This window comes from Astatotilapia calliptera, chromosome 5, assembly GCF_964374335.1.
Source record: "Astatotilapia calliptera chromosome 5, fAstCal68.1, whole genome shotgun sequence".
In the NCBI taxonomy this organism is placed as follows: domain Eukaryota; kingdom Metazoa; phylum Chordata; class Actinopteri; order Cichliformes; family Cichlidae; genus Astatotilapia; species Astatotilapia calliptera.
This window is the reverse complement of record NC_137426.1, coordinates 22,730,226-22,758,140: the sequence shown is the minus strand read 5'-3', so window position 1 is coordinate 22,758,140 and position 27,915 is coordinate 22,730,226. Positions and strand designations below refer to the sequence as shown.

General features: G+C 41.5%; 2 protein-coding genes and 2 long non-coding RNA genes across 5 annotated transcripts; 3 read left to right on the top strand and 1 right to left on the bottom strand.

The window, feature by feature from the left end:
• The first annotated feature begins 1,053 nt into the window (after positions 1-1,053).
• LOC113022594 (nuclear receptor subfamily 1 group D member 1-like) lies at positions 1,054-11,737 on the top strand. Its single transcript, XM_026168145.2, has 8 exons — positions 1,054-1,433; positions 7,029-7,340; positions 7,450-7,538; positions 7,656-7,800; positions 9,191-9,756; positions 9,850-10,035; positions 10,129-10,339; positions 10,441-11,737. The coding sequence occupies exons 1-8, from the start codon at positions 1,415-1,417 to the stop codon at positions 10,635-10,637; spliced, it is 1,725 nt and encodes a 574-aa protein (XP_026023930.2). The 5' UTR covers positions 1,054-1,414; the 3' UTR covers positions 10,638-11,737.
• Positions 11,738-15,549: 3,812 nt separating this feature from the next.
• On the bottom strand, positions 15,550-16,206 carry LOC113021714 (uncharacterized). The gene is made up of 3 exons (XR_003272341.2): positions 16,074-16,206; positions 15,795-16,001; positions 15,550-15,714 (listed from the first exon to the last, which is right to left on the bottom strand). It is a non-coding gene; the product is annotated as an uncharacterized LOC113021714 (long non-coding RNA).
• A 356-nt stretch (positions 16,207-16,562) lies between these two features.
• LOC145428720 (uncharacterized) lies at positions 16,563-17,015 on the top strand. Its single transcript, XR_013909031.1, has 2 exons — positions 16,563-16,695; positions 16,827-17,015. It is a non-coding gene; the product is annotated as an uncharacterized LOC145428720 (long non-coding RNA).
• A 1,668-nt stretch (positions 17,016-18,683) lies between these two features.
• Positions 18,684-23,422, top strand: faim2b (Fas apoptotic inhibitory molecule 2b). Of its 2 annotated transcripts, none has more exons than XM_026168144.2 (12): positions 18,684-19,017; positions 19,451-19,496; positions 19,762-19,829; positions 19,930-19,994; positions 20,111-20,164; positions 20,277-20,327; positions 21,460-21,499; positions 21,597-21,634; positions 21,716-21,803; positions 21,887-21,982; positions 22,187-22,240; positions 22,353-23,422. In XM_026168144.2, the coding sequence occupies exons 1-12, from the start codon at positions 19,003-19,005 to the stop codon at positions 22,500-22,502; spliced, it is 765 nt and encodes a 254-aa protein (XP_026023929.1). In that variant the 5' UTR covers positions 18,684-19,002; the 3' UTR covers positions 22,503-23,422. The 2 variants fall into 2 exon arrangements, with proteins under 2 accessions (XP_026023929.1, XP_026023928.1); XM_026168143.2 differs by having other exon boundaries at positions 18,852-19,017; positions 19,448-19,496.
• Positions 23,423-27,915: the final 4,493 nt, after the last annotated feature.

Sequence of the window (27,915 nt, the reverse complement as noted above, 5' to 3'; positions counted from 1 at the left end):
CTTTCCCGTAAAATACCTAAAAGTTACACCCTACTTCAAATAGCTTGCAGTATAATTACTTCGTCTTTCTTTCCTTTAAAAGTTACTTGGATACTTAATGAACTGTCAGCCCTTGTTCTAATGTATAGAACTGTAAAGTAAAATTACTTGTGCACTACTTAAACTTGCAATATATATACTGGTTTCTTGTAAAATACCTGAAAATTCCATAATACGTAACACTGCGTACAGTATAAATACTTCTTTCCTGTAAAATACTTTAAGTTACACCCTTATTTTAGTGGATCTTCTTGTAAGTATTAGTGGCTAAATATAACTGTATCATAATTTCAAGACTGAGAATCCGTTTAATTCTCAAAGAATTACACAGTGACATCTTCATTTTCTACACTGCACCACCAAATCCCGGAACCAAATCCTTGTGTGTGCGGCAACCTCGGCGAAAACAAATTTGAGTCTCATCCTGAGGTCTGAAGACGATGCCCGAGTGAGACCTCTTCTCCTCTTTCGCCGTCTCTCCCTCGCTTCACCCTCTTATCGCCGAGCCCAGGCAGCTCATTAGCATAAAATGTGTGTCAGTAGGGCAGCGCGAGCTCACATGCAACGCGCACATGCTGCAGAGCTTTAACCTGCATTCCAGTGTCGAACGAGCCCGATGTGCCGTCTCCACGCGGGGCTCTCGGCCAATGAGAAAGTGAGAAAGAGTAAAGAAGAGTGGGGGGTGTGGAGGGAGGAGTGGGGGTGAAATGTTGTCAGAGAGCGTGACACAGAGAGGGAGGAAGAGAAAAGAGAGAGAGAGAGAGAGAGAGATCCCTGATGCACACCAACAAACAGGAGGGACACACAAAAGGAGAGCAGGGAGGGAAGAAAAAAATGGTCACATTTCTCAAGCACCTGAAAACGTGCTGGTTATTTTCGGACGCGTGTTGCTTATTGATGAGTGTGGGAGTGTTTAAACTACTTCTACTGTGATCATGTTTTCATGGTGACTGTACATGGCAAGCAGCTGAACGCGTTGGGACCACTGTAATTCAGAGAACACCCTTTTACACAGAGATCCGTCTGACATCACACTGTGCAGACAGAGAGTCGAGCTTCCCCGTGCGTCTGTTCACCTCGAGAGAACATCGGGATCAATAAGAGACCTGATCTGAATTGCTTTTAAATAGTTTCTTTATTACTTTTGTTATTTCTTCTTCTTCTTTTGGGCTGGCCGGGTTTTCTCAGGAACCCCAATGCCCTGTGCACGCTGCTTTTGGTCTGAGCTTTGGGATACACTCTACATGCCCTGGCAGTTCATGACTCTTTCACCCGTATCAACAAAACTCTTCGGTGACAAGAAGTGGCAGTCAGTTCAGCAGTAAACGCCTACTGTAATACGGAACAAACGAACAACACCGATCGACTGGGAAACATGGAAAACAGTCCAGGTGGTAAGTAAGCTTTAAATTGCGTGGTCGATGTGTGAAAGCTGCTGGCAAGCAGCGCTGTCAGGTTTACTTTGAGGGTAATGGTGCAGGTGAGCACAGATGCCAGTGAGCTGCATTAGATCAAATATTGCTAATATTTAAGTAATATATAAAGTTTTACTGCCATTTAATTATTATAATTTTTTTTTTTTAATTGTCTGTTTGAGTCATGTCAGATCACTGCAGTTATTGGACATGTCTGATGCTTTGGGATTTGTATCCAGTTTAATTGCATCTTATGCTCCTTCTATATGAATGTGTGATATCCAGAAAACTATTTAAGCTATAGGCAGTTGGAGTTTCTGTGCACTGTACTCTTGCCTATGACTGTAATTCAGCTGTGCAATCTCTGGCGTGTTGCCAGGTGCTTCTGGGCTGCGCAAGTCTGAGGATTTTGAGTGAGTGAGCTGAGCTCAGAGAGGGAAGTCCTCTCCTCCAGTCTTTGCGGCGGACTTCCGATTCTCTGCATGTAAACAAACTCACGTGAAGCGCGACCCTGAACGCCCTCTGACCGGGCACGTTGTCATCCCACAGCCTTCCCCACGTTTGGTCGCCCCACCATTAGAGGCTTATCTGCAGACAGATAAGGAACAATAACGTGCTGACCCACCCGCGTTGCGTCCGCGTTTTTTTGGATCTTAAAGTTCTTGCTCCCAAAACCACTTCTGGATGTTTTCATCCAATGGGAGGTTGTCAACTAACAAACATGTGATTCATTAGAAGTTTGCTGGTCACAATCGTGGCACTTTCCCCCAAACACAAGTGAGGAGGCGATGTCAGGGAGGAGTCACGCCCACTGCTCCACAAACATGAAATCTGTGCCAAATTCTCCTTCCACACTGGCTCCAAGAGCCGCGCTTGGAGTAAACATGTAGTTCTGCCAGCCCCTGAATCACGATCTAAATGTAGCGAGAGCTGATGATGAATGAACAGATCATATCTGACTCATGAAATCGATAAGAGTTAAACCGCCTATTTACTCCGTGGCTCACTGGCTGAGAGCGCCATTGTTATAGGCGAACAGATAGATAAAAAAGCAATAAAGCAGTGACGCTCTATTGATATAACGCTTTAAACCATTACAGCAACTTCACGCTGCACCTAGATCTCACGATATAATTTAAATCTAAACATCAGGGACATAGGTCTTTGGTCGACTGTGGCCATGGCCGTGCACCCTGGGTAAAAAACAACACATAAAAAACCCGTTCGTGATGTTGCGAATCATGCACCTGATTTTAATACGCAGCCACCCCGCCTCGAGCTGACAGCACGTGTACACAGCCTCAGTATCCACGTGCCGCGCATGATTCCAAGTACACTGCTCCTCTCACGGTTGTTCCTCTCTGTCGCGCGCACTGTGCGCGCGCTCAGCTCACACGGGGATTCCTCTTTATTCGTTGGTAGATTGGTCAGTGGGTCAGAGGGGTTTAACCAGCCTTCTGTCTCATATTAGTTACTATAGCTGATTTTAAATGTTCATTAGTAATTAAAAGGAGCGTCCTTTTTTGGGGGGTAGCCTATCACAGGACGTGGGATGTGAAAGAACACATTAACCTACATTTGCCAGCATCAACTAGTTTTTTGGGTGACAAGGCCAAGCCGTTTCAATTACACTCTGGTATTTCTGTTTGGGCGGTGTAATGGAACAAAATAAGACGATAAATACCAGACTGAAGTCATTATCATAGGGGCACTGAGCAGTTGTCACATGAACTAAGGCTAACCTTCACAATGTTGTCAAGGAAATGATAAAAAGGTCACTTCAACATGGACTGTTGATTGTTTTTCTTTTCATTCAGAATAAATAAAGTTGTTTAGATTGGTGCTTTGATGGGGTGTTGTTGGTAATGACAGCACACAAACCCTTTCTGCAATAGAAAGACCAAAGCATGTGAAAGGTTATTTATTTCTAAGGGTTACAGTAAAATCAGATGACACAATAAAACCTGTTCTGACTTCCTTTCACATTGTTTCAATATTATATGGATATTTATTTTAAAGCTGTCTCTATCAATAGTACCTAGTCAACCTTTCTGGATGATTTTCAGTCCATCCATCCATTTTCTTCCGCTTATCCAATTCAGGGTCATGGTTGGGTTGGAGCCTATCCCACCTGTCACACGGAGGGAGGTGAGAGGTGGGGTACAGCCTGCACAGGTTGCCATTCTATAGCAATTCTAACACTCAGAGACAGATAACCATTCATGTTGACAAAATCAGTAAACCTAGACTCTCCAGTTAACCTGACGTACATGTCTTTGCATGGTGGGAGGGAGCTGCAGCACATGTGAGAACCCAAGCAGGCAAGAGGTGAAAATGCAAACTCCACACAGAAAGGCCACAGCTGGCCGGTGGATTCAAACTCAGGGCCTTCTTGCTGTGAGGCAACCATGGCACCACCATGCTGCCCATATTCAGTTTCACAGCAGTCAAATGGAAGATGAGTACTTTAATAAGTGTTCATCGTGTAATTGGGATATAATGTCATGGTATCAACCCGCTTCAGGGTGCCGTGACGTGTTCAACCTCACTCCTTTCAACTGAAAAAGTACCAGAAAGATTGTGGGTGCAGTAGTTGAATGACTAAGCTAATCAGTAGCAGTAAGAATCTGCAATAGGAGTGGTTAATGGTATGACTCTGTGATGAGAATGAATGCAGAGAAACACTGCAGCTGTTCATGACCAGCTCTCATGAACCCTGTAGTCTTCATGGAGTTTTCCTCTCCTTGATCTCAAAGCGTGATTATTGACCAACTTACAAAAAAATGCAACATGTTTAAGCAGATGAATGCATATGTTGGGCACTAGTAGGAAAATGAAACCAGATTCATTGTGTTAGATTAAAAAGATGTCACTCCTGAGAATAAATGCTTTTTTCTAGGCTACATTTGCATTGCTCAGCCCCGAGGATCTACATGTAATCCTTTGAACTTGAGAACTCCTTAAACAAAGTTCAAATTGGGTCAGCCTCTTCCATTATGTTAATTAAAAAAAATCTTCTCAACTGCTTCTAATGTGAAAAAAAAACCTGCCCGCTGTTCCTTCTAAGAACTATCCTCCATGACAAACGCTTCATAAATGAGCAGATGACACGAAGCCAGTAGTTGCACGTGGAGGGAGGCTTACTGCCCATGCACAGAGGTAAACGTTCACATGACAGAGGACAGTCAAGTTGCAAATGGAGCATGATTTCCACATTTTCTACGGGCGTCCGTGCATGCCCAGGGGGAGGGAACACACGAGATGGGAAGTCAGAGAGGACTGGCAAAAAAGAAAGAAAGAAAAAAAAAAAGGAGGCGGTTGTATTGTTTATTCCGTAGTTCTTGTGGCTCTATGTGTATCCGCAAGTCACATGTTGTAACCTGTGCCTGAGGACAGCGGGGGTGACATTCCCGGAGCTCATTCCGTAGCCCAGTCAAGCCATATTCCAGGAAATCGTTACAAGCGTTCAGAATATGGAATGTTTTTCTACTCGACGAGCGGGGCGGGGTTGTGACTTCTGAGCGTAGAAAGTGGGTGTGGAAGAGCCAGTGTGTCTGCAGCATGTCACCCTGCCCTCCGCAGGTGAGCCACATGCCCAGAAAACTACCTCTCTCACACATCATGCAGAAAAACTTAACAACCAACATTTGCGTGCGCAGGGAAGTAACCGCCTGCCCAGAGCTGCCACCCCACACACGTCCACACACATACACGCATACCCTGTTGGAGCAGTCAGTGTTGACACGTGTAAGCGGTGGAATTAAGGAGGCACTTAGAGCTAAACAGCAATCCAGCACGTGTTTTCTCAAGAAGAGAAAGCAAAAGAGACAGGGCACACTTTTCTCAAATGATTCCAGGTCCTTGAGAGGAAATGTGCACAGAATTACAGAGCAGACATTCTAATTATATTTACACCGCTTTGGATAATACTGCCACACACAGAGCAGGCATTTTTGACTTTGACTACATTAACCTTTTGGGTGGTATATTCACAGACCTGATACATTACAAGTAGCTTGATACTGACCCACAAGGTATGATCACAATCATAATGTGAGAATATCTGATGCAGTGTCTGGGTGAAGAATTGTGCGTGCAGGAAATGTTACAGTTGGCAGGTCTTCTTGGATACTTGACACAGTGATCTGATAAAAAATGAACAAGTGGTTCAAACTGTGAGCTAAATACGGGGGGGGGGGGGGGGGGGGGTACCAAAGTAAGCCTAAATCCATAAATTCTTTAAATTATTTGAAGAGATAATCACTCACTTATATTACCATAAATTAAAACAATTATGGTAGCTTTAAAGGTAGGGAAGATTGCTTGGTGGGTTTTTTCCTCCCTCTAGCCTGATTCATCTGAACACGCACACACAAAAAGCACAATGTCAGCCTTTGAAATTGTGTTAAAGTGTGAAAACAGTGACCGGCAACAACGTGACTGTTGCCCTCTGCGCAGTTTCTAGTGACTCAGTGGAATTCATTAACTTGTTCCGTTCCCCGCTTGCTCTCCTCCGTATCTCTAGCCACAGCATTAAAAGCCTTCTCCACTCCAAACGTGATCTGCCCTAGCGCTTGTTATGGCACTGCTGCTGTTGTTGTCTACACGGGACTGCGCAAAGAGCCTTGTGAGCCAGGCGGGAACTGTGTCAAGAGTCCATGTGAGCTCCTGGTCAGGTGGCTGGCGGATAGATGGGTCTGCAGGCCCGGAGCCGGAAAGGGGAGGGAGGAAGGGAGGAGGATAAGAGAAAAAGGGAGGGGGGAAAGGCGGAGGGAGTGTAGAAAGGACTCAGTTCTGAAAGCAAGCATGCAGGGAGCTGGCTGGCTCAGCCTGCACGTGAGGGGCAGTCTTTCATCTTGCGGGGAGGAACACTGTCTGCAAAGGAAAGGGCGGGGGTGGTGGTGGTGACGGAGGGGTTTGGGTGTTGTGTTTAGAAGTAATAGGGCATTTCCAACTTGATCTGATATCCATAAACAAAGGCCTGTTTGTGAACTCTCTGTGGCTCTCATTGTGAACATACAGTGACTTACTGTCATAATATGATATGATGTATTTAATGGTGTTCCCTATTCCAGAAGGTTTGGTGTGTGTGATGTGATATATCGTAGGCTATTTTATTAGTTTATGATTGTTTGTGACAGTTGAGAGATGTAGATCTTTAACTAGATGGCATGCTGTGTCTATTTCAGTTACTACCTCTCCTATTTTTCCATCACTCATCAGTAAAAGCATTGTCAAGCAGGTTACTTGAAGGTATGATTCGGCAGGACTTGGGCATTTTTTCCCTTATCTCATTCTTATCAGATTAAAAACTGAAAAGACTGCACAAAAATATCCCGGTCAGAGTTGTTGTTCCTCAAGCTGTCACTTTTCTTTCTTTCTTTTTTTTTCTTCTCTTTTCTAAATTGTTCATCGGATCAAATTTCTGTTGTCCCAACAAGGTCAGGGTTTTGTGTCTGTGTTTGCAAAAGTCTGCCAAGTAAGCTCAGATGAAAGCAGATGATTGCTCAACACTTCAACTCTCTACTAGTTTGTGCCTGTGCACTGAGTTTTGGACCCTCTGTGCTCTTTCAGGTGGTGTTATCTTGTACGCTGGCTCGTCTGGAAGTGCCAGTCCGAGTCCTGGCAGCCCGTCAAGTGGATACCAGACCCAGTCGCCCTCCTCCCACTCGCAGCCTTCATCCCCGGAGGGTGTCTCCTTTCAGGAGATCGGAGCCTTGAAGCAAAGAGGGGAGCCAGGGGGAGGAACACCTTCCCCGAAAATGGTCTTTCAGTTTCCCGAAGTTAACAGTGCTCCAGTTGCGCAAATTATGACGGTGTCATCACCGACCTACAACCATCCCACCGTTGCCAAAAGGCCTTGTGGCTTCACTGGCACGTTCACCAGTAAGTACCTACTCGCCACCCTCCTCCCGGTTCTCCTCCTTCCTTGGCCATCAGCAGTTTTTCATTGTGTTTCTTCACCTGACAACCGTTGTGACTTCCTCTTTCACAGAAACCGGAGGTATGGTGCTTCTGTGTAAGGTGTGCGGGGACATCGCATCTGGGTTCCATTATGGCGTGCATGCCTGCGAGGGCTGCAAGGTGAGACCAAAGAAAGGTTATATTATGCCACGTCTTTCCTTTTCATTGTGTACAAAAAACACAATGACACAAAAGACACCCTTCACAGCCTCTATTCTTCCTACCCTCCTTCCGCAGGGTTTCTTCAGGCGCAGCATTCAGCAGAATATCCACTACAAGATGTGTGTGAAGAATGAAAACTGTCTCATCATGCGCATGAACCGTAACCGGTGCCAGCACTGTCGCTTCAAGAAGTGTCTCTCCGTGGGCATGTCCAGAGATGGTGAGAGATCATGTCATTGCATGAAGATATTTAGACATAAGTAAATTCTGATGGATTTATTCCCACCAGTATTTTACACTGGCTTAAACAGTGAATCGTTTTAATCCGCTTTGTACAAGATGCGAAAACAAAGTCCAAATTCATTTCTGTCACAGCTTACAACAAAGGCATAATCCCACTGTCAAAGCCACTTGCCTTACTCCTCATCAAAAAGTTGAATTTTCTACTTATCTCCTTTCCACTATTTCCTCCTCTTGTCTTTGTCCTCCTCTGCCTCCCTTTCTCCTTGCGCTGCTCTCTGATTAATGGCAAGAGGAGCTGGAGAGTCCCAGTAGTCATCAGTCATGTAGAAACTGTGAAAAATACTAGTTTATTTTAGGAAACTGGGGCACAAAGTTGTTGATTACCCTTCCCGTTCGCAGTCACGTACGCTCTTTCCCGACACGGGCATTTCAAATCATTTGAGATTTAATGTTATTCTGTCCAGTTAATCACAAAAACATACACTGCTTCAATTTGAATATTAAACATATGATTGCAGGTAATCCGCTTTTGTGTGTTATTTTCACCTTCAGGAGTTAAATCTCCAGGGGAAGATGGCTAAACTAGGTGATAATAAATCACGTTTTTTTTTTTTTTCTTTCTGGTGCAAACATTTTTAGCTGACCCCCCCCAAAAAAGCCAGAAGCGAGAAATCAACTGCTAATTCATCAGATTTGAAACATTTATATTTTGTGAATAAGCACACAAAACACCGTAAATGAAAAATACGATAATAACAACATAACGTTCATGGGAAAGGTAGCTCCACCCACTTTCTGGTTTTCGGCTGATGTCTGCGACTCGCCAGCATGAAATTGATTTTTGATCAGCCGCCTTCGACCCTTTGTCTTTTCGGCTCTCTCACCTGCCTTTCTGTACCTCTGACCTTTCCACTCATCACCCACTGTGTCACTCTGCTAATGACACCACGTTTGGTGGTATTGACCCAGTGACCTACTTTTAGAGGAAAAAAAGAGAGAGCCTGCGCTTCACTGAAAGGCAGAAAGAGAAGGACTCGTGGGGGAGGAGGAGGTGGTGTAGCATACAGTGTACTATAAATAGGACTGTCAGTGGAGGTAGGGCATCGAGGTGGGGGGAAGGGAGGAATGTAAAGGCTGAAGAGGATGAAAAGATGGAGGCTTCTGGGTCTGTAGTATGGTGTAACAGCTGTGATGGAGAAAGAATAGTCAGAGACAGATGAGAGATCTTGGGATTAGTAATACATCTAGATTAGAGTTTGAGAGCCACATGTAGGATATTTGTTTGAATGTGAACATTTTACGCATACAAGTGTCAGTGCTGTAAGATGCTAACAGAGATGCTCGTTTCTGTCTGCTTTTGTCCTCAGCTGTGCGTTTTGGGCGTATTCCCAAGCGGGAGAAGCAGAGGCTTTTGGATGAGATGCAGAGCTACATGAACAGTCTCAATGAATCGGCTTCCATGGAAATGGAGGTGTCACCTCCTCCCGACGCGCCGTGCAGTCCACAGAACCAGACGAGTGAAGGAGCCGGCTCCATAATGCAGTCTTACCACGGTAACGAGAAACCACTCAAGATGGCTGCTGGCAACGGCAACCTTGGCGCTTCCTCTTTCCAGAACAGCGCGGCGCAGGAGCCTGCCCTGTTGCACGCAACTGCCCAGACGCAGCACGCAGTTCAGGTGGAGCAGGCGAACCTGACAGCTAACTACCACGTCCCCCCTAACTTCCCCGTCCCACCTACAGGCAGCGAAAGCACCACCAACGCAAACGTCGACAACGCCAAGTACACGTTCTCCTCCAATCAGAACCAGTGTCCTGTCAGCGGTAACATGTCGTCTCAGGGCTACACAGCCAATCAGAACAGTTTCCCAGCCAGAGAGTCCTCAAACCAAAACCAGTGTCCCTGGAAGCTGAACGGAGGAGCCAAGGTTCTGGTGAGTCTCCCTCTCCTTTTGACTCTATGAAAGCCTTTTTAAATTCCAGTCAATAAAATGCCCATAATGCTTCTCTTTCTCTGTCTTCTGCAGGCATGCCCACTTAATTCATGTCCTGTGGCTCCGGCCAGTCGCTCCAGTCAGGAGGTGTGGGAGTCTTTCTCCCAGTGCTTCACCCCTGCTGTTAAAGAAGTGGTGGAGTTTGCAAAGAGCATCCCAGGCTTCCAGAATCTCAGCCAGCATGATCAGGTCATGCTGCTCAAATCTGGTACTTTCCAGGTATGCCTCTTTGAATACGATTTGTGTCTTTGGGGCTTTTCTTTTTACGTTTCTTTTTCCCTCGATGCTGAACTGCTCTTGTTTTGCTGACAGGTTCTCATGGTGAGGTTCTGCTCACTGTTTGACCCCAAAGAGAGGACGGTGACCTTCCTCAACGGACATACATACTCACTGGCATCCTTGAGAGCCCTTGGTATGGGCTCATTATTGGATTCCATGTTTGATTTCAGTGAGAAGCTAGGATCTTTGGGTCTGGAACCAGATGAGATGGCACTTTTTATGGCTGTCGTGCTCGTATCTGCTGGTAAGAGTCACGCAGCTATGTGCATACAAGCTCATACTTCTCACACAAACACATTTCTTATGTCTAATGCTACTTTGTTTGCTCCTTTTTTCTTTTTTTAGATCGCTCTGGTATAGTGGAGGTTGGCGCAGTAGAGCAATTGCAGGAGAATCTAATAAAAGCTCTGCGTTCACTCATCACCAGTCGCCGCCCAGACGACAGCACGCTCTTCCCAAAGTTGCTGCTTCGTCTGCCGGACCTGCGCACCCTGAATAACCAACACTCTGACAAGCTTTTAGCTTTCCGCATAGACCCTTAAGTTCAGACAGCTTAATGGGGTAACTGCCTTTGGGAACCGCCTTACTCCATATGCAGGCCTGGCTTGCTACTTTCCCTACACCGGCCGCTGCATGATGGACGGCAATTTTGAGAGATCTCCCAGGTCTGATGTTCCAAGAGAGCCGGGGAAATATGAGTGAAGAACGCAGGCAGAGCAGAAGGTGGTGGAAGCTGATGAACATAAACCGATCTGTGCTCCAGTTGCTTCCAATTGGACTGCTAGAAAACTGTTAAAACTGTAGAGTTCTTCCTTGAGTTTTTCAAGACAAAATCAAACCACCGTCGCTTCTCCCTCCTGGAGTTTGTTTTTGATGTAAAGACCAAAAAAAGAAGGGCGAGCCCGTTGATCCTCACCAGACTTTTTTTTGTTATCTCACAAAGCTAACGGAAAGGAAGCACATACTTTTTTGCCCTGAAGAAGAAAAAAAAAAGGACAGACATTCACCAATAATGATCTCTTACTGTAAATTCCTGCCACAAATGTAAAGGCACTTTTCATACATTGAGAAACCTCTGAAATCAATAAATATATATATATATATATATATATATAGCAATAGAAATGTTTAACACAGTTTGTGTTTGCCCTGTTGAAATGACATAAGCTATTTTCACATCATGTTATCATGTGAGGAATCTTTATAGAAAAAAAATCACCCATTTGTGATTGAGAGATGTATACCATTTTTACGAAAATGAGACTGAGGTGCAATGTATTTGTACGCGGTGATCAGGGAGAAATTATTGGTCATTTTAGACCATGTCTGATGGCTTATATGATAAGATGTTCTGTTGTAAATTTTGTACAGGGCCGTTATTCTCGGTTTGTACCGGCGTTTGTTTGCAGATTCTTGGATATGTAAATGAAATTAGTATGGAGATTATTGTATGATGTCACACATGATTGATTTCTCTACAGGACGCAGCGTCTGAACGATGTGCTCCGAGTATAAACTTTTTATTTGAATATATAGCGTTGAAATAAATGTATTGTCAACGGACAGCATCGGCCTGTGAATATTTTGTAAATGTTTTATGGTTACGCCATAGATTACCATTATTAAATAATGTTATATAGCATCTTCTCCTTGTTCTCATCTCTTTTCATTTTCCTCCTTAATGCGATGCCGAGACATACCATACAGCCGTAGCCTAGCAACAGATGCAATGAGCCAATCGTGCTTCAGGTCTGAGAGCCACTGGGGGCTTTTATAATAACAAGAAACACCACTTGATTTTTGAGTGTGTGTGATAACAAGTGAATGTAATTCCAAAGACTTATGGGAATACTAGGTGTTATTCTTTGCTGAGAGAACACAGCGACCTTTTGCAGAGACGAGATGATAAGCAAACTGAAAGAGATAAACTGGATTCTGGTGAAGGATGAATGCAAATGTAGGACTAACAAGGCAGTTGGATCAAAATGCTCTTCATGAGTAAAGTCTTGTTACCAGACACGAGGAGAAATCATATTGATATAAACATTTAGGAGCAAGTTCCATAAACTGCAGCTCTGCCTTTAATAAGGCTCCATAATGTGCACAGTCACTGGCATTGCTTGTTTTAAAAGGAAATGATTTAGACAAGTGCGTCACACCCAGAATCATGCATCACAATAGCACAGCTTCAATTATATTTCTAGGTCTGACAGGCTTTTGACTGACTCTTGTATTTTTGAAACAAACATACTAAAGAAGCTGTGACTGCTTATAAGAATATAGCAGTCACGGATCCAACAGTAGTTCCACATTAGGTGAAAAAAATTAGCAATAGTACACATTTTCCTCGGTGCCAAAAAATGAAAAATGAGTACGAACCAGAAGCTATCTATCTATTTATCTACGAACGCACCTGCACTTTTACTGTCATTGATCCATCAGAAAGAAATACTGGAAGCCTGCAATGAGGAGAGCCTATAGTCCCTAGGGGTGCTTTGTTCCAGTCATGCCCATAAATCATGTTGGTCTACGCCTGCCGCCTACTGGACAGCACAGTAACGGCAGGAGCACGTTTTAGCCTCCCACTACAAGTGTTACAAGTTGTAACACATCTGTCATATGATAATCGTACAAAAATACTGAATGGGCTGCAAGACCATCACCAAAAAGCTTGGTGAGAAGGTGACAACTGTTGGTGTGGTTATTTGGAAATGGAAGAAATATAAATTCGCCCTTCAATCCCCCTCAGTCTGAAGCTCCATTCAAGATCTGGGGTGAGGATGATCAAGAGCAAAGTGGTGCATCAGCCCAAAGGAGGAACGAGGACCTTGCTAAAAATCGGAAAGCAGTTGGGACTGCAGTCACCAAGAATACCATTTGTAACACTACATTTTAATGCATTCAAATCCTGCAGCGTCCGCCAGGTCCCCTCAAGAAGTACAGATCCGTCTTAAGAAAATATAGCGGTCAGATGAAACCAAAATCAAGCTCAACACCATCATACTTTCATTTTTACCAGGCAGATTAATCAAATTGAAAGTGGGCTGTTGTTTTCCTTTCCTTTTTCACTTTGTTATTATGTAATGGAATTAAAGGGCCCACAGAAACCCTTCCACCTACAACTTCACAAAATGATGACTTTAGTCTGCTGATAAAATCGGTGCTTCCTAATCATACTTAGTAAACCCTGCAGGAAAACCGTATTTTCGTTTTACTTCCTTACTGTCAATTTCAATTTACAAACATCTCTGCAAGCAGTAATCACAGCCGAGATTTCCTTTTAAATGTTCCCAGTTGTTTCAGTAATAGCAAATCATGCAAGGCCAACAACATTAGAAGTCTGGAGGTTTAGGTTGAGCCTAGACTAGACTACATCCTCTCACATCACGATTTGAAACAAACGGAACATACTGTCTTACCCCCCTCTCTCTCTTTCTGGTTGACTTTTCTCTGGGGAATAAAAACAGAAAGCTTGTAAAAGTCTGGTATTTACTTTGTCAGTGATGCAGGTCTGGCCGCCACATGGGACATATTTCTCTTGGCTTCTTTCGCCATCTAGTGGTCACAGGAAACTTTGACGTTAGAATTTGTATGGAGTGAATCTGGGATTGTTGCCCCCAAGCGGCGGACAGACTGTCCTCTGTTGTGTCTTTGTAAACGACCATCTCTCTGTCTCTCTCTTTTTTTTTAGCATTGTGTTATTGTGCTCTGCTTTAGGGAATAGCAAAATCAGAACAGTTTTATTATCATGATTTTTTCCCCAAACATTTATGACATTACAATGCAAAAAAATATGAAACAAATTCATCACCATCAATCATCATTGGCTGCAGTCAAATAAGCTCCATCACTCTTAATATATAGTATATAGTGTACCTCCAACCTTTCTATTATTATATGTTTTCAAATGCTCCAGCTACCCATCTCACAGGCCCACCTTCAGACTGATGGCACTCCCTTTCACTTACAAACTGCCGAGAAGAATCTGCCTTGCTCTCATAATACTAGACTGAATCCAACTTCTTTTCTTTTTATTTTTTTTCTTTGTTTTATTTTTGTTGTTGTTCCTGCCTGCTAATGTAGCAATCAGAATTATTGTCTGACGGCCAAAAAAAAAATGCCATCTGAGATGTTCTGAGAGAGGCGGAGGTGGAGACCTGACCTGACACATAGACACGGACACAAACATGCATTCTCACCCTCACGCTCACACTTTCCGAACATGAAGACACACTCACGCTCCCCATACACACACTATACTCCCTGGTGCCGGCACCTACACCCCCAGAGGGGCAATCAACCTCCAGACTCCAGACAAGATGGTCCGCTTTCCTCTAGGGTGGAGACAACAGACCGACTTGGTCCACGCAGCAGCAGAGCAGCCCACCAGCCTGCATGCATTTGCCATCACCTGTCCAGTTTGACTCGTCTCCCAAAACAAACAATCAGAATTTTAGAAATCTTTCCCCAGAACTCACCTTATCACATGACCATAAACATGAATTCAATTTCTTTGTTTAAACTTGCGTCTCCAACAGTTTGCAGTAGGCCTTGGCGCAAGTCTCAAGAGTCTGGAGGGAGTCCAATAAAACAGATGCGTAATCTGAAACTGAATAACACATGTCCTGACAAAACAAGTTTTACCTTAATGTGACATGACACACTGCTTTGCATAGGTCTTCATTTACCCCTAACTACTTTTGCTAAGAAAATGGGAAGGTGATGCTGTCATATATTGAAACAAATGCAGAAACGCATGGACATTTAGTATATAAGACTAAAACAGAGTTAGCAAAGTACTAATGAGCTTGAAAGTCAATATTTTAGGTCTGTTTTTATTCACAATTTATTCACACAGCCTGAAGTCTCTTAGACAAGCTTTCTAAAATAGGTAGTCTTCAGGAATAATCCCGTGGGCTTCTTGGACAACATTTAAAGCTCTTCTTTAGATGTTTTCTGCTTTCTGTTCTCTGTCAAGATGAACAGAACAGAAGCGGCCTGGTCAAAGGCCCGACTCAAACCTGATAGAAATGCTTTGTAAGACCTCGAACACTTCGTTCATGCTTGAAAAAGATTTAATGTTGCTGAAATTAAACAGTTCTGTAAAGAAGAGTTCTTATTGCCACATGTCTTAATAACAAACAGATATTACGTTTAGGGAGAAATTACTTTTTCCACACAGGGTCAGACTGGTTTGGATAATTTTTAAAAATGAAATCACCATTGAAAAAGTGCATGTTATATTTACTAGGGTTAATTTTGTCTGGCTCCTTATTGATCTTGAAGGAGAGGTCAGAGGTCAAATGTGACATATCTTAAATCTTTAAATAGCACTTTCTATATGTTGACAACACACTTCTAAGAATGATACTTTCTAAGCTATGAGGCTGTCACAGGGCCGAGTGGCCTGTACTGAACAGGACTCAGGTGCAGAAACCCAGAGCAGAGACAGCAGATGATGTAACAATTTATTAGGCTAAAGTGCAAAAAAGAAAACGTAGCAAAGACAAAAAAAAACAATAAGACGTGGAGTTTGACGAGGCGTGGCCTGGGGAACGTGGCTAGGGCGAGGGAATGAGGCCTGAGATGCGGAGTGGAGCTGAGCAGGGAACAGTCACACTGAAGAGAGAAGATAGAGGAGTTAGGGAGGTAGTGGAGGCAGCTCTGAAGTGGCTAGTTGTAAGAGTAGCAATTCTTACTTGCAGTAGGGGACATGGAGTGTTGAGAGGGGGGTGATGAGAATCCAGGGGAGGCTGAGTGGCGTGGAAAGGCTGGTCTGAGATCCGGGGCTTCAGATGGAGTGTGATGGCAGGAGGGCAGGCAGGTGAGGCACAGAGAGATTTTCAGAAGGATTGCTTGGTATCTTGAGTTCGGAGGTGGAGCGTGAGCCAAGGTGAATACAGCAACTGTAGCACAAGAGAGTCGTGTTAACAAGATAGATCACAGCAAGAACTTGAAGTATAAGGCCTGTTACCAACATGTGTTGATGACAAACTGGCGGTGAATGAACTAGTGATGGGACGTTCTGTATCGAGGCTTCGGAGCGTGTGTCGAGTAATGGAGGGGGCGTTTCCGCGAAGCGCGTATCGAGGCTTGCTTCATTTATGGGAGGAGCTGAAAATGATGACGTCCGAAGCCTCGCTGCCCGGCTGTACCACGTGACTGGTTCATGAAGTGGTTCGAACTTTGCCGCGAGATATGACAGCGATATAAACCCCTCAGACTTCATTCAAAAATGTGGGTGTTTGATGGAGAGTTGCGGTTAGTGAGAGTTTGGAGACCGTATGGAGGTTTATGAGAGTGAGGAGAGAAAGTCAGGAGAGAATGGAGCCAGCTAAGAAGAGGAGGATGTCCTCCCCTGTGTGGGAACATTTTGATCTTATTCCTCCCAACAAGGTATGTAAATTTCTACAGAAGATGTATTTTCATGATACTGATGGTGCAATACAATTTATGTTGAGCTGTCTTGACTTTTGTACAAGGTGAAGTGTTTGCTATGTGCCAGGGAGCTGGGATATAACAACAACACCTCATCCATGCTTAGGCACTACAGAGCTTTGCATGAGAATAAGGGGAACACCGATTGTGGAGCAAGACCAGGTGAGCCATCAAATGCAATGATAATATAGGATGCAGTAATGTTACTAAATGATATAACAATATTATACAACTGTTATAAGTTACGTGTGTGATATTTATATTTGTGCTTTATCTTTATTGTCTTTCCTCAGGAGAACAATCTCAAATAGATGAAGACCTGGTCAGCATGGTGATTGAGGACTCCCAGCCATTTAGCATTGTGGAGGACAAAGGATTCAAAAGATTTGTTAAATCATTAAATCCTAGCTATGTTCTCCCCACTAAAAAGGTCATAAAAGCAGTGAAAATTTAGTTTTTACAGAATAAAATGTGAACAGGCAGGACAAAGCCTCAGTGTGTAGCTGTCCATACCTCAACGTTACAAAAGCACAACTACTGTCCACACCCCAACCACACCTCACCTCACAGTAAATGATCATTTCCATTTCAAGCATTTCCAAATAATCATTTCCCATACTGCCACTATAAATATACACAGTATACTACCATCACTACAATATACATGTTTTACACACTCCTTTTGTTGTTGACATTTACAGGCTGTGTGCAAAATGCCACACTCTTCAAATTCATGCCAGCTATTATTTTTACGTCCAGTAGGTGTCCTGCTAGAGCAAATGAAGCTTCATGAAGCTTCGCGTTGGGGTGAACCAATTGGATGAAAAGCTTCAGTGCTTCATGGGGCTTCATCTGCCCATCACTAGAATGAACATCAACGTGTGGTTTAAATCCCTCTGGCTTGATTGTCTGCAATAGGCTCCAGGTGTGCAGGAGCTGGAGTTGGCCCTGCCCAGGGGCGGATCCCAGGTCAGTTCAGGAGCCTTATGAAAATTCCAGCCACCCACCGCAGACCATGACAGAGGTATCATTAAGTTGACCTTGGCAACGTTGGTGTAAGACAGATTTTAATGGGTTGTCAAAATGACCCCCTCTACACCCGACAAAGTGTTCTCAGAATTCATTCAAAACTTTCTGAGCTGTTGTGTTTACAGGCAGAATGACATCTACACAAAGCAGACACCAAAAACCAGTTCTTGGAAGCACGTTATAAAATCTTGCCAAGAGCAGTTCAAAGTATTGTAGAGAGGCCTTGAGGTAACAGTTTTTTAAATTTGAATATTTATCTATTTATTTTTATAAAGATCTGTATTTATTTAAAGTGTACACATTCAGGGACTTGTTGTTGCAGCATTTTCTAGATCCTGCATGATTTCCTCCTTATGGGAGACAAAGTAATCTCATCCTACTGACTGACGATATTTAGTTTGTGGCTGGAAACAAACTTCCAGTTGTGCATTTGAGAAAATATTGAATATCAATATAAACATTTTAATAAAGTATAAATGATTACCCACACAACTGTGCTTATTAAAGAGGGGAACAGTACAATACATCTGAGTAAAAGCAGATTAGAGGTGATCACTTGCCGGTAAATCTCAGTGTATTCTCCATAATGTTCTTAACTCCATGCTAATTAGTGCCGTGTGTCTGTTACTAAAGCAGTGTCTTACATAAAAACATGATGTCATTTGTTTACCCAACCTGTTTGCTAAAAATAAGCAAAGAAAGAAAAGCTACTTCCAACTGTACCCTACTGTACTTTTACACCCACGCAGACAAAGATGTCACCAGACTGATGGACCCACATTAATTGATTGGTAGTTTTTGATGGGTATAATATATCTCAATTTTCCAAAAAATCTGTAAATATGTGTTTTTTAAAAATACATTTTTCTGTCATATCAACATTGCTGCACTGTTCTCTTTGTATTTTTTATACCTCAAAATGGATTAAAATAATAATGTAATATCATCTGTAGCTCAGACATGTAAATCCCTCTGCTTGCTTTGCACAATTATGAGTAATTGACCCTGAATACTGTTCAGAACAATTGTGTCCACCCCCCCTGTTAAGCAACAGCAGTGGCACACTCTGGTGGGATCTGAGGGTTATGGGCCTACCTGGACGTTGCTAGAACGACCTCTTTAGGGCTGGGACAGGGGTGGTGTGGGATCAGGGTTAGAGGCAGATTAACTACATGGCAGCCTATAAAGCTCCAGTGTAATCCGCACACTGCAGACAAAATCAGAGCAAAAACTACTGCGCAAACAACCTTTTTTTTCCCCCACTCACAACAGCTTTTGGAGCCACAGAAGCGACATCGAACGAAAGAAGAAGCCTAGGAACTGTACATATTTGGGATTTAACAGCTTCACATCATTAAATAAACAAACAAACCCATTTCACCAAGGATTTCAGAAGAGTGTTCCTTCATCAGAACCATAAAGGCGAAAAAAGGGAAAAACATGAAAAAGGGAAAGGTATGTTTTCATCTTTCCTGATTTAAAATAAAGCTGTAACAAAATGCCTTCATTAAAGTGACAGATTTGTTTACATATGAGACGTGTTATTGTGAAAGATTGTTAGAATTATTCATATTTTTTTAGAGGTATGCTCTAAAAAAGCTTACAAACTCGATCAAAATCCAACAAGATCAGAGAAACAGTTTAACAGTATGTCTATGAACATACATACATACAGTTTATGTATATAATCCTTTGAGTTAATCAAACGTGGGGGCTTTTATAGTCAGATCTGCAATGAAAAGTATCTCCTGTACTATTTTGTTTTTTATTTAAATGTGCATATAAAGCAATAGCTTTAGAATAGCTGGCACATGTGTCTAACACTGTACTGTGGCTGTAAACGCAGTTATTGTTCATTCATATACTAATTATGATTGCGTACCAGCAGGTGAGCAATGACAATGAGCCTCCCAGCTATCAAGAGGCAACAGCAGGTGAGTAAAGTATCCTGCTGGTTACAGATATGCGAACACTGGCTGTCCTCTAGTTTAGACCTGTAGTAGTCAAAGCTGCGTGGTAACAAGTGAAACAATGTGAATGAAAAATAATGTTAGTTTTTGTTTAGCTTCATTTTAAATGCAAATAATAATATTTTCATGACATTGCACTTAGTTATTAAAAATGATGTAGGTAATCAGAGCAATGCTACAATGTGATGTCATGAAGTTCAGCTTTGAAACGCCTCCACCCCTTTTTCAGGCTATGCTGAGATGGAGGCCCAGTTCGCCTGGGATGATAAGACCATCCGGCGGACTTTCATCAGGAAGGTACTGGAAGCAAAATAAACCCCAAACAAAACCCCATGAAAACATAAATTAATAAAAGGAAATGCCACATCGCTCTGACACAGCGTTTGTCCACCTGCAGGTCTACGCCATTCTCATGGTTCAGCTGTTTGTGACCGTGGGCGTTGTTGGTCTCTTCACATTTTGGTAAGTACGTCTGTATTTATTTGCTCAACTTTACTGTCATTTTCTAATAAAGCTTTTTCTACTTTATTCTATGAAGCACCAGTTTACTTTCTTTTTGGTTGCTGTTTTGATTTCAGTGAACCAGTGAGGTTTTTTATTCAGACTCATCCTGGCTTGTACTCGGCATCCTAGTAAGTAAAAAAACAAAACAAAAACGAAAACAACACAGATGAAAACTCATCTCACACTCACATAAATTTCATGTACATTTTGAAATTGTCTCTGATCCTTTTTTTCTTTTAGTCTCATGTTTTTTGCCACCTACATTGCACTGTCCTGCTGTGGAGACCTGAGGTAAACCGTCTTTGTAGAAATAAACAGCACAAAATGTCATTGTTACGCTGATGACCTGCAGCTCTATGTTCCTTTAACCATTGGAAATTGTGCTGAAGTCTCTAAACTAGAATGTTGTTTATGTGCAATTAAGGGCTGGTTATCGGATAATTTCTTGCTCCTAAATACGGATAAGACAGAGTTGACGGTCATTGGGCCACACACATTTCAGCACTTGTCCCAAAATTTCATCTTGAAAATTGATGACAGTGCCATAAATTGCAGGAACAAGGTAAAAAACTTGGGTGTGTGGTTCGACATGGTGCTTTCCTTTGAATCTCATGTAAAAGAGATAACAAAGATCGCCTTTTATTATTTGAGGAACATCGCCAGAATCAGACAAGTTTTGTCAAGCGACTCTGCAGAGGTTCTTGTCCATGCATTTGTGTCTTCCCCTATTGATTATTGCAATGCTCTTCTTTCTGGCCTACCAAAGAAAAGTTTTAGAGGTCTACAGATGGTGCAAAATGCAGCTGCTCGCATTTTAACAAGAACTGGGAAATTTGAGCACATTAGCCCTGTTCTGAGATCTCTGCATTGGCTACCTTGTCAGGTTCGAGCAGATTTTAAGGTCCTGCTGCTCACCTACAAGGCTTTAAACGGATTGGCACCTTCATACCTCTCCGACCTTTTACACCTTTATGTTCTATCTCGTGCTCTCCGATCTCAGGACTCTGGCCTTCTGAAGGTTCCTAGAGCCAGAAAAAAGACTATTGGAGAGCGTGCTTTTTCTTTTCGTGCCCTGTTTCTGTGGAACAACCTCCCTCAAGATATTCGGCAGGCATGCTCTGTGGTTGTTGAAGACACATTTGTTCACCTTATCCTACATGTCTTAATTCTATGGCTTTTAGTTTTTAATTTTTTATTGTTTTTAACTTGTATTGTGTCTCTTACCTGTATTGCTATGTATCACTTTTATTTTATTTATCCCTTTAGTTGTACAGCACTTTGTTTGAAAACGCTTTATAAATAAAGTTATTACTATTATTAAAAATTCAAGAAACAACTGAAAAGATGCTCTTTTGCAAAAACTCTATAAAATGTGTCTCTGTGTGCATAAATAACAAATCTACTGTCTTTTCTGTCATAACAGGAGGCAGTTTCCTTGGAATATAATTCTTTTAGTTCTCTTTGTGAGTAACATGCAGTGTAAAATACAAACCTTATACAATAATAAAGCCGTCACTCAGCCTCAGCCTCTAAGCTATTTTTATCAACTTTTCCCTACAGACTCTGAGCATGGCCTTCATGATGGGATTTCTGTCAAGGTAAATACACCTGCGGATGTAAGAACCATCCGTGTCTTTTCAAGCTGAAAGAGAAAATGTATATGTTTGTGCTTCCTCCAGCTTTTACAACACCAAGTCGGTGGTGCTGTGCCTGGGAATCACAGCTCTGGTGTGTCTTTCTGTCACCATCTTCAGCTTCCAGAGCAAGGTGCGAACTGCTTCAAACTAGAACTTCAAACTGCTTTGAACAAAAAAAGACAATAAAAGACACATCTTCTTCTTCTCTTGCAGATTGATGTCACCTCTTGTCAGGGAGTCCTGTTTTCTTTGTGTATGGTCATGCTCATCTGTGCCATCGCCATCTCTGTTGTCGTCCCTTTTGGATACGTGAGTTTAAACATGTACATCCTTCTAGAAGGAAACCAAATTAGCTGCAATTAATGAGTTAAACAAAAGTACTTGGGTTAATGCATCAGGTACTGCATTAATGGAAGAAGGATTAGCCTCAGATAATCTTGCACTCTGTCTTGCTTAAATTAGCATCCCTGCTAGCCTTCTTAAAAGTGTTTTGTAATGCATTTTATCTCACAGGTACCTTGGTTACATGCCACCTATGCTGTAATAGGAGCCATCCTCTTTACTCTGGTGAGAATCACACAGCCTACCCCCGTCTTAGTTTCCAGCTAAGTTTTCAAATGATTACCTCGTGCTCACCTGCTCTGCTTGTTTTCTCCATTTGTGCCTTTCTCTGCCACAGTTCTTGGCGTTCGACACTCAGATGCTCTTAGGAAACAAGCGCTACGCCATCAGTCCAGAGGAATACATCTTTGCCACGCTCAGCCTCTACCTGGACATTATCTACCTCTTCAGCTTCCTGTTACAGCTCACGGGAGAAGGCCGGGAGTGAAGCCTGTTTTACACGTTTCTCCTGCATACTAAAGATGTTTATCAGCTGAACTATTTGAACACTTGACTTGGATTTACCTCTCGACAGAACGACATGACTTCAAGGCTCATTGCAGCAACCTGTTTGCTCTTTCTTTAAGTGATGTGTTATCGATCTAACCTTTGTTTAACCTTCAAGTCTCTTCAGTTCATAATCTTCTTATCAATGGAGACCCTGAAATCCCAGCTTGAAATCCCATAGACTACACCGTCCAACTACTGCTAGGTGTTACCTTGGGAATCTATAAGTGTGTGTGTGTGTGTGTGTGTTTTGAATGGCACTTTGGACTCTTAAGTGGATAAAAGCAGGTACAAACAGAGTTGGATGCATCACTCTGTTTATTCAGCCTTGAGCCAATAATGGAGTTGAGTTTATTTTAATCATTTGTTTCACATCCAATATGTAGATGCACTTTTATACTTGTTTTTATTTTTATTCATTTCATTATATATGATAGGTTTAGTGTATTATCAGTATGTACTGTATGTGTGTAAGCTCAGACTGGGCATTGGTATTTCGGAAGTAGCAGCTACTGTATGAGTCAACAGACTTTAAGATGTAAAGAAAGCAAACAGCAACCACAAAGGGAAAATGTATTTAGAGTAAGTCAGAGTAAGAGAGTACATTTGGCTGTTAGAGATCTGTTTACACTGGTGTTGAGAATTTACCGTGGCCTTTCAGCTGTTATAGAAAATAGTTTTAGATTAATAAGTTATTAATGGGAACGCTGGAAACTGTGTGTAATGAATAAAAAACACTATACATTTCTTTGCAAAGAACACGGGCTATGGACTTGTAAGTGGCAATGTAATTAAAGTAACACATGAAACCTATAAAAATTGTTAATTTTAATGTTACAGAATTAAACAATAATAACATTTCTTTGTATTGTATGTTTCTACAGAGCAAACTACACCATCCTTGTGGGGTTTGAAGTTGTGTGTACACTGACCAGTATTAGATACACCAAGCTAATGGCACAGATTCAACAAGGTGGAGGAAACATTCCTCAGAGATTTTAGTTCATACTGGCATCAATGGTCTCTGATCAGTGGTTGTTCATCAATGGTCATAACATGCATATTAATGATCAAGAAACTGACCTTACAGCCCATTTTTCATCAGTGGTGCTAGTTTCAGTCATTGTGTAAAGGTTAGGGAAACCTGCAGTCAGCTGAGCCTGAAGAAGTCACTTGGACTGAGTGATGTGGTGACTATTCAGGCCATCTGAGTACAGTGAACTTATTGTCACTTGAGATGATCTGTGCTTCGTGGCATACTGCACTAACCCTCTTGGATCAGCCATCAAGATTGGCACACTGCTCATAAAGAGATGGAAATGGAAATTGCTATCCTATTAAATCAACTTTCTTTTCCATGTGTCAGAACATCAGGAGGTTGACTCGACCATATCTACGTTCCTAAATGCAGTTGTTGCCATGTTATTGGTTAAGTACTTATTTAAGCAGGTGGACTTTAGCTTCCTGCAAAAACTAATTCAATTTAAAGATTAAGAAAATAAGACTAATGATACTGCAAGATCAGGCATCCATAATATGTAATATACACCCCTAATTTAGCAAAAATTTAACAGCCAATAATAAATCACTCACAAAAACATTGAAACAAGACTTTTATTAAAAAAGAAAACTGACATATTCAAATTCAAAGAGAAAACCAAGAAAGAAGTAAAATCTCAATCAATTAAAAAACAAACAACAACAACAAAAGAAAAACAAAAACACAAGTTACAGACAATTTAGCAACTCTGGCACAGGAAGACAAAAGTAGCCAAATGGCATTTGCAAAATAACCAAATATCAAAACCTCTTTCCTCTAACAAAACTGTACAAAATGAGTTCTTGTATAAATAAGAAAACTATTCACAAACAGATAGTGAAATGCGCCAATCTGAATTTTCAAAAAGCTTGTGATCCACACAATACAGTTTATACAGTGTAGAGCTGTGTTTGTGGATCAAAAATGTTACTTTAAGACAGCATTTCTTGCTAAAATGATCGAATATTTATCTAGTTAAACTGCTCACTACTGCAACATATAGTAAACTGTAGTATTACACAACAGTATGACTCAACTGTTTAAAAAGAAAAAAAATTGCGACACTGGTATTAACCAAACTGAAATAAAATGAAACATTTTGAAAATCCAGATGTGACGTTATTAAACCAGCTGTTTGGAAATCCTGTTTTAGCAGCAAAATGTTTTGAAACTATGAAATAAGCCGTCAAATTGACATTAGGATGGATACAAATAGCATTTACAAATCTATGCGGACTAAAAATGCAAGTGCAATGAGTATTTTTTATTTTATTTCAAATATTGTGTACTTTCCATGTAGTCTTAGTATTCCTATATTTGTTATGTCATTTAAAAGGCCAGTTCCTTTAGTTTCCTGTCCTGTCATCTCTGCTTTAAAAAAATAAATAAACACTGCATTGTAACAAGTGGTCATTTCATAGTTTCAAAATCTTGTTTTGTATTAAAAGTGATGGCTAATATATGGAATAGCATTTCTCAGAACATTTTCCTTCATGGTGCGCTGAATCTGAAAACTTGCAAGTCACTGTGTTTTCTGGACAGGTTATAATTCATACTAAAAAATTAAAAATCACAAAAACACACAAGAAGAAAGGGAAAAAAACGGTGAAAGAAGTGCAAGGAAAGACAGGCTATTTACAAAATCTGCTTGTGTCTGAAAATGTTCGTGTTTGCACCAATCGTAAAATCTGTGCTCCGTTTTTCTTAATGTCCATTGAGTCAAGAGCCCGACCGATATAGGATTCTAAGACCGATACTAGTACCGATAGCTGGTGATTCGAATATCGGCTGATACTTTTTTTTTTCTTTCAACATAAATTTTTTGGTTTGTAGATTTGTTTTTGTGTCCTTACTAAGACAATATGACAATGCTATCTAAAAATAATGTTTTCTTATCACAAGTTGTGGATTCCTTGTTTATGCTGCTCGGATCAGCCGGTTGTTGTTTTGCAGAATTCCAAACATGTGCCCTCTGGTGGACAAACCATGCAGTGTCAACACATAACATGGTGGAAAGGTGTTTCTCTCGTCTCATCTTCGCTTAGCGGGCTTTATAAATGTTGACACCGACATATCGGCAATCAGTTAATAATATCGGCAGGCGATATATCGGTCGGGCTGTAGCTGAGTTCGGTAAAGTCTGCTCGCATGCTGTCCTGCACTCATTATGTAAGCTAAGGGGAACTAGGGTTAAGCAGCTGGATTTGTTCTTTTCAAAAACACTTTCTAAGACAGAGCTGAAAAAGTCCTCAAACTGTAGTCATAATTTGGAATATTGAGTGTACGTTAACACTCTTATTGCCATCTTTCTCTTTCTTAGAGTCAATAAAAGGCATTTTATACCATTACACAAAACATACGAGCATCTTGGGAGATTGGAGACAGCGGTGGGTGGCTAAAACATCTTTGGTTGCAGAAATGTACAACAGAAAAATTGCAAAAAAACAATGTAAGCCTTGGGGAAGATGTTATCTCGTTCGTCTTTTCACTGGATTCAAACATGAATGGTTAAAGAACAGGAAGAAAAGCTCCTGGTAATTCTACGTCTAACTCAACTGACTCAAAGTTCAAACAACCCTGCTGCCATTTCCACAGTATATACAAACTCATGTCAAATCTATGTGAAACCGGGCAGTTCGTCCAGAAGAAAAACATTAAGGCTTAGCTAGAAAGAGTTTTTGCAGACTTTTTTTTTTTTATCACTCACAAAGTCATTCAGACTTGCTGTCTCACTAAAGGCTGTAAGAATCATCTTTAATGGCACTTCCATGGTCTAGTGAGCAGTCCTTTGTAAAACCATTATTTCTATTATCTACATATGTACAGTTTTTGATATCCGTATAAATTAAAGTTCAACATGTTTGGATGTACGTGGTGACAGCTAAACTCGGTGTGCTGACTTAAAAAGCTGAAAACAGCCCAGGTTTGTGTGTTTATGAGCTTGTCCGAGCCCGATGCAGCAGCATCAGTAGAAGTGATTTGGATCAGCACTAAGTAAAGTCACTGTTTGGTTCAGCTCTCCATTCTGGAAGGCTTTCTGCTAAAGAGGCCAGACGCAATGTCGGGACAGACGACGCGAGGTTTGGAACGGAAATTCATGTGAAAAGAAAACAACGCGCACAAGAAAACAGCGTCAACAAAACAAACAAAAAAAAAACGACTCCATAAAAAGCTAAAAATCTACAGCTAAAATCTAATCTACTTGTAAGATTAACTCATCAAAAAATAAGGCAAATTAGCTCAAAGACTTTCAAGTGAAAGACAAAAGAGAGAGAGAGAAAAAACAGAAGACACTTAACTTTCTACAAACTAAAAAACAAAAATCACTGACAAAGAATCAAACTCAGGTGACAGCAGCATTGAAAAAAAAAAAAAAAAAGACTTACAGCTCCCTTTCCTCTCAAACTAATTATTCTCAGGGATTTTGTTAGTCTTCCATTCGATATCCCTCATTGCTCTCACTAAGCTACGTCTTAATTTAGTCACTGCATTTGCTCTTTGTTTTCACATAATCTCTCCTTTGTAATGCGTGCACACGTCACCACTTCAGGCAGAGGATGAATTCAATGATACCTGATGGTTCGCCACCACAAAACCGCTTAAAACCACTTCTCATGGACGAGGATGTAGTAAAGTATTAACTATTAACAGTAGGTGCAGGTTTTTTTTGTAAGCATATGTGGACTGAGAGTGATCCAATCATAAAAAAATAATTAAAAATTAAATTCATGAGCCAAACACTGGAGCTCAGCTAGGGGGGAGGGGGGGGGGGGGGGAGCTCTTTCATGTTTTCATTGACTACAGTATTAAATAACTCCTTTTGTATAAACGTATGCCTCGCTGATCTAGAACCTCTAAAAAATAGAACTATAATTCAAATATAAATATAAATAATTGATTGTCTTTTGTTCTCTTATGAAAGAATGATTTAAAGTTAAACGAAAAAACAAGAAAGAGAAGAATTAATTTGACTAAACTATAAACAGTCGATGTTTGTCATCATCTGTGCGTGATGAGAAATCTCTGCAGCAGTTACAGGAAGAAGTAGCTTTAAACGGTTTGCCTCCCACAGTCAGAGCGACTCGACACACCAGACCAGCGGAAGTGTTTGTAAGTTTTTTTTTGCTTTTTTTAAAATCTGTACAAATTGCCCCCCTCCCCGCACACCCCCGAACCCCAACCCGTCCCGCTGCTGCAAATAGAATGTCAAACAACAACAGACATCAGGAAATAAAAATAAACCTTTGCATATTTTACAAAAAAAACAAAAAATCAAAAAGACACATTGTGTTTCAACTCTTCCTTGAATCACTCT

Coding starts and splice junctions, on each gene's coding strand:
- LOC113022594 (XM_026168145.2), top strand. Junction 7,539..7,655: donor ATGCCTGCGAGGGCTGCAAG/GTGAGACCAAAG, acceptor CTCCTTCCGCAG/GGTTTCTTCAGGCGCAGCAT. Junction 7,801..9,190: donor CGTGGGCATGTCCAGAGATG/GTGAGAGATCAT, acceptor TTTTGTCCTCAG/CTGTGCGTTTTGGGCGTATT.
- faim2b (XM_026168143.2), top strand. Junction 20,328..21,459: donor TCCTGCTGTGGAGACCTGAG/GTAAACCGTCTT, acceptor CTGTCATAACAG/GAGGCAGTTTCCTTGGAATA. Junction 21,500..21,596: donor TAATTCTTTTAGTTCTCTTT/GTGAGTAACATG, acceptor TTTTCCCTACAG/ACTCTGAGCATGGCCTTCAT.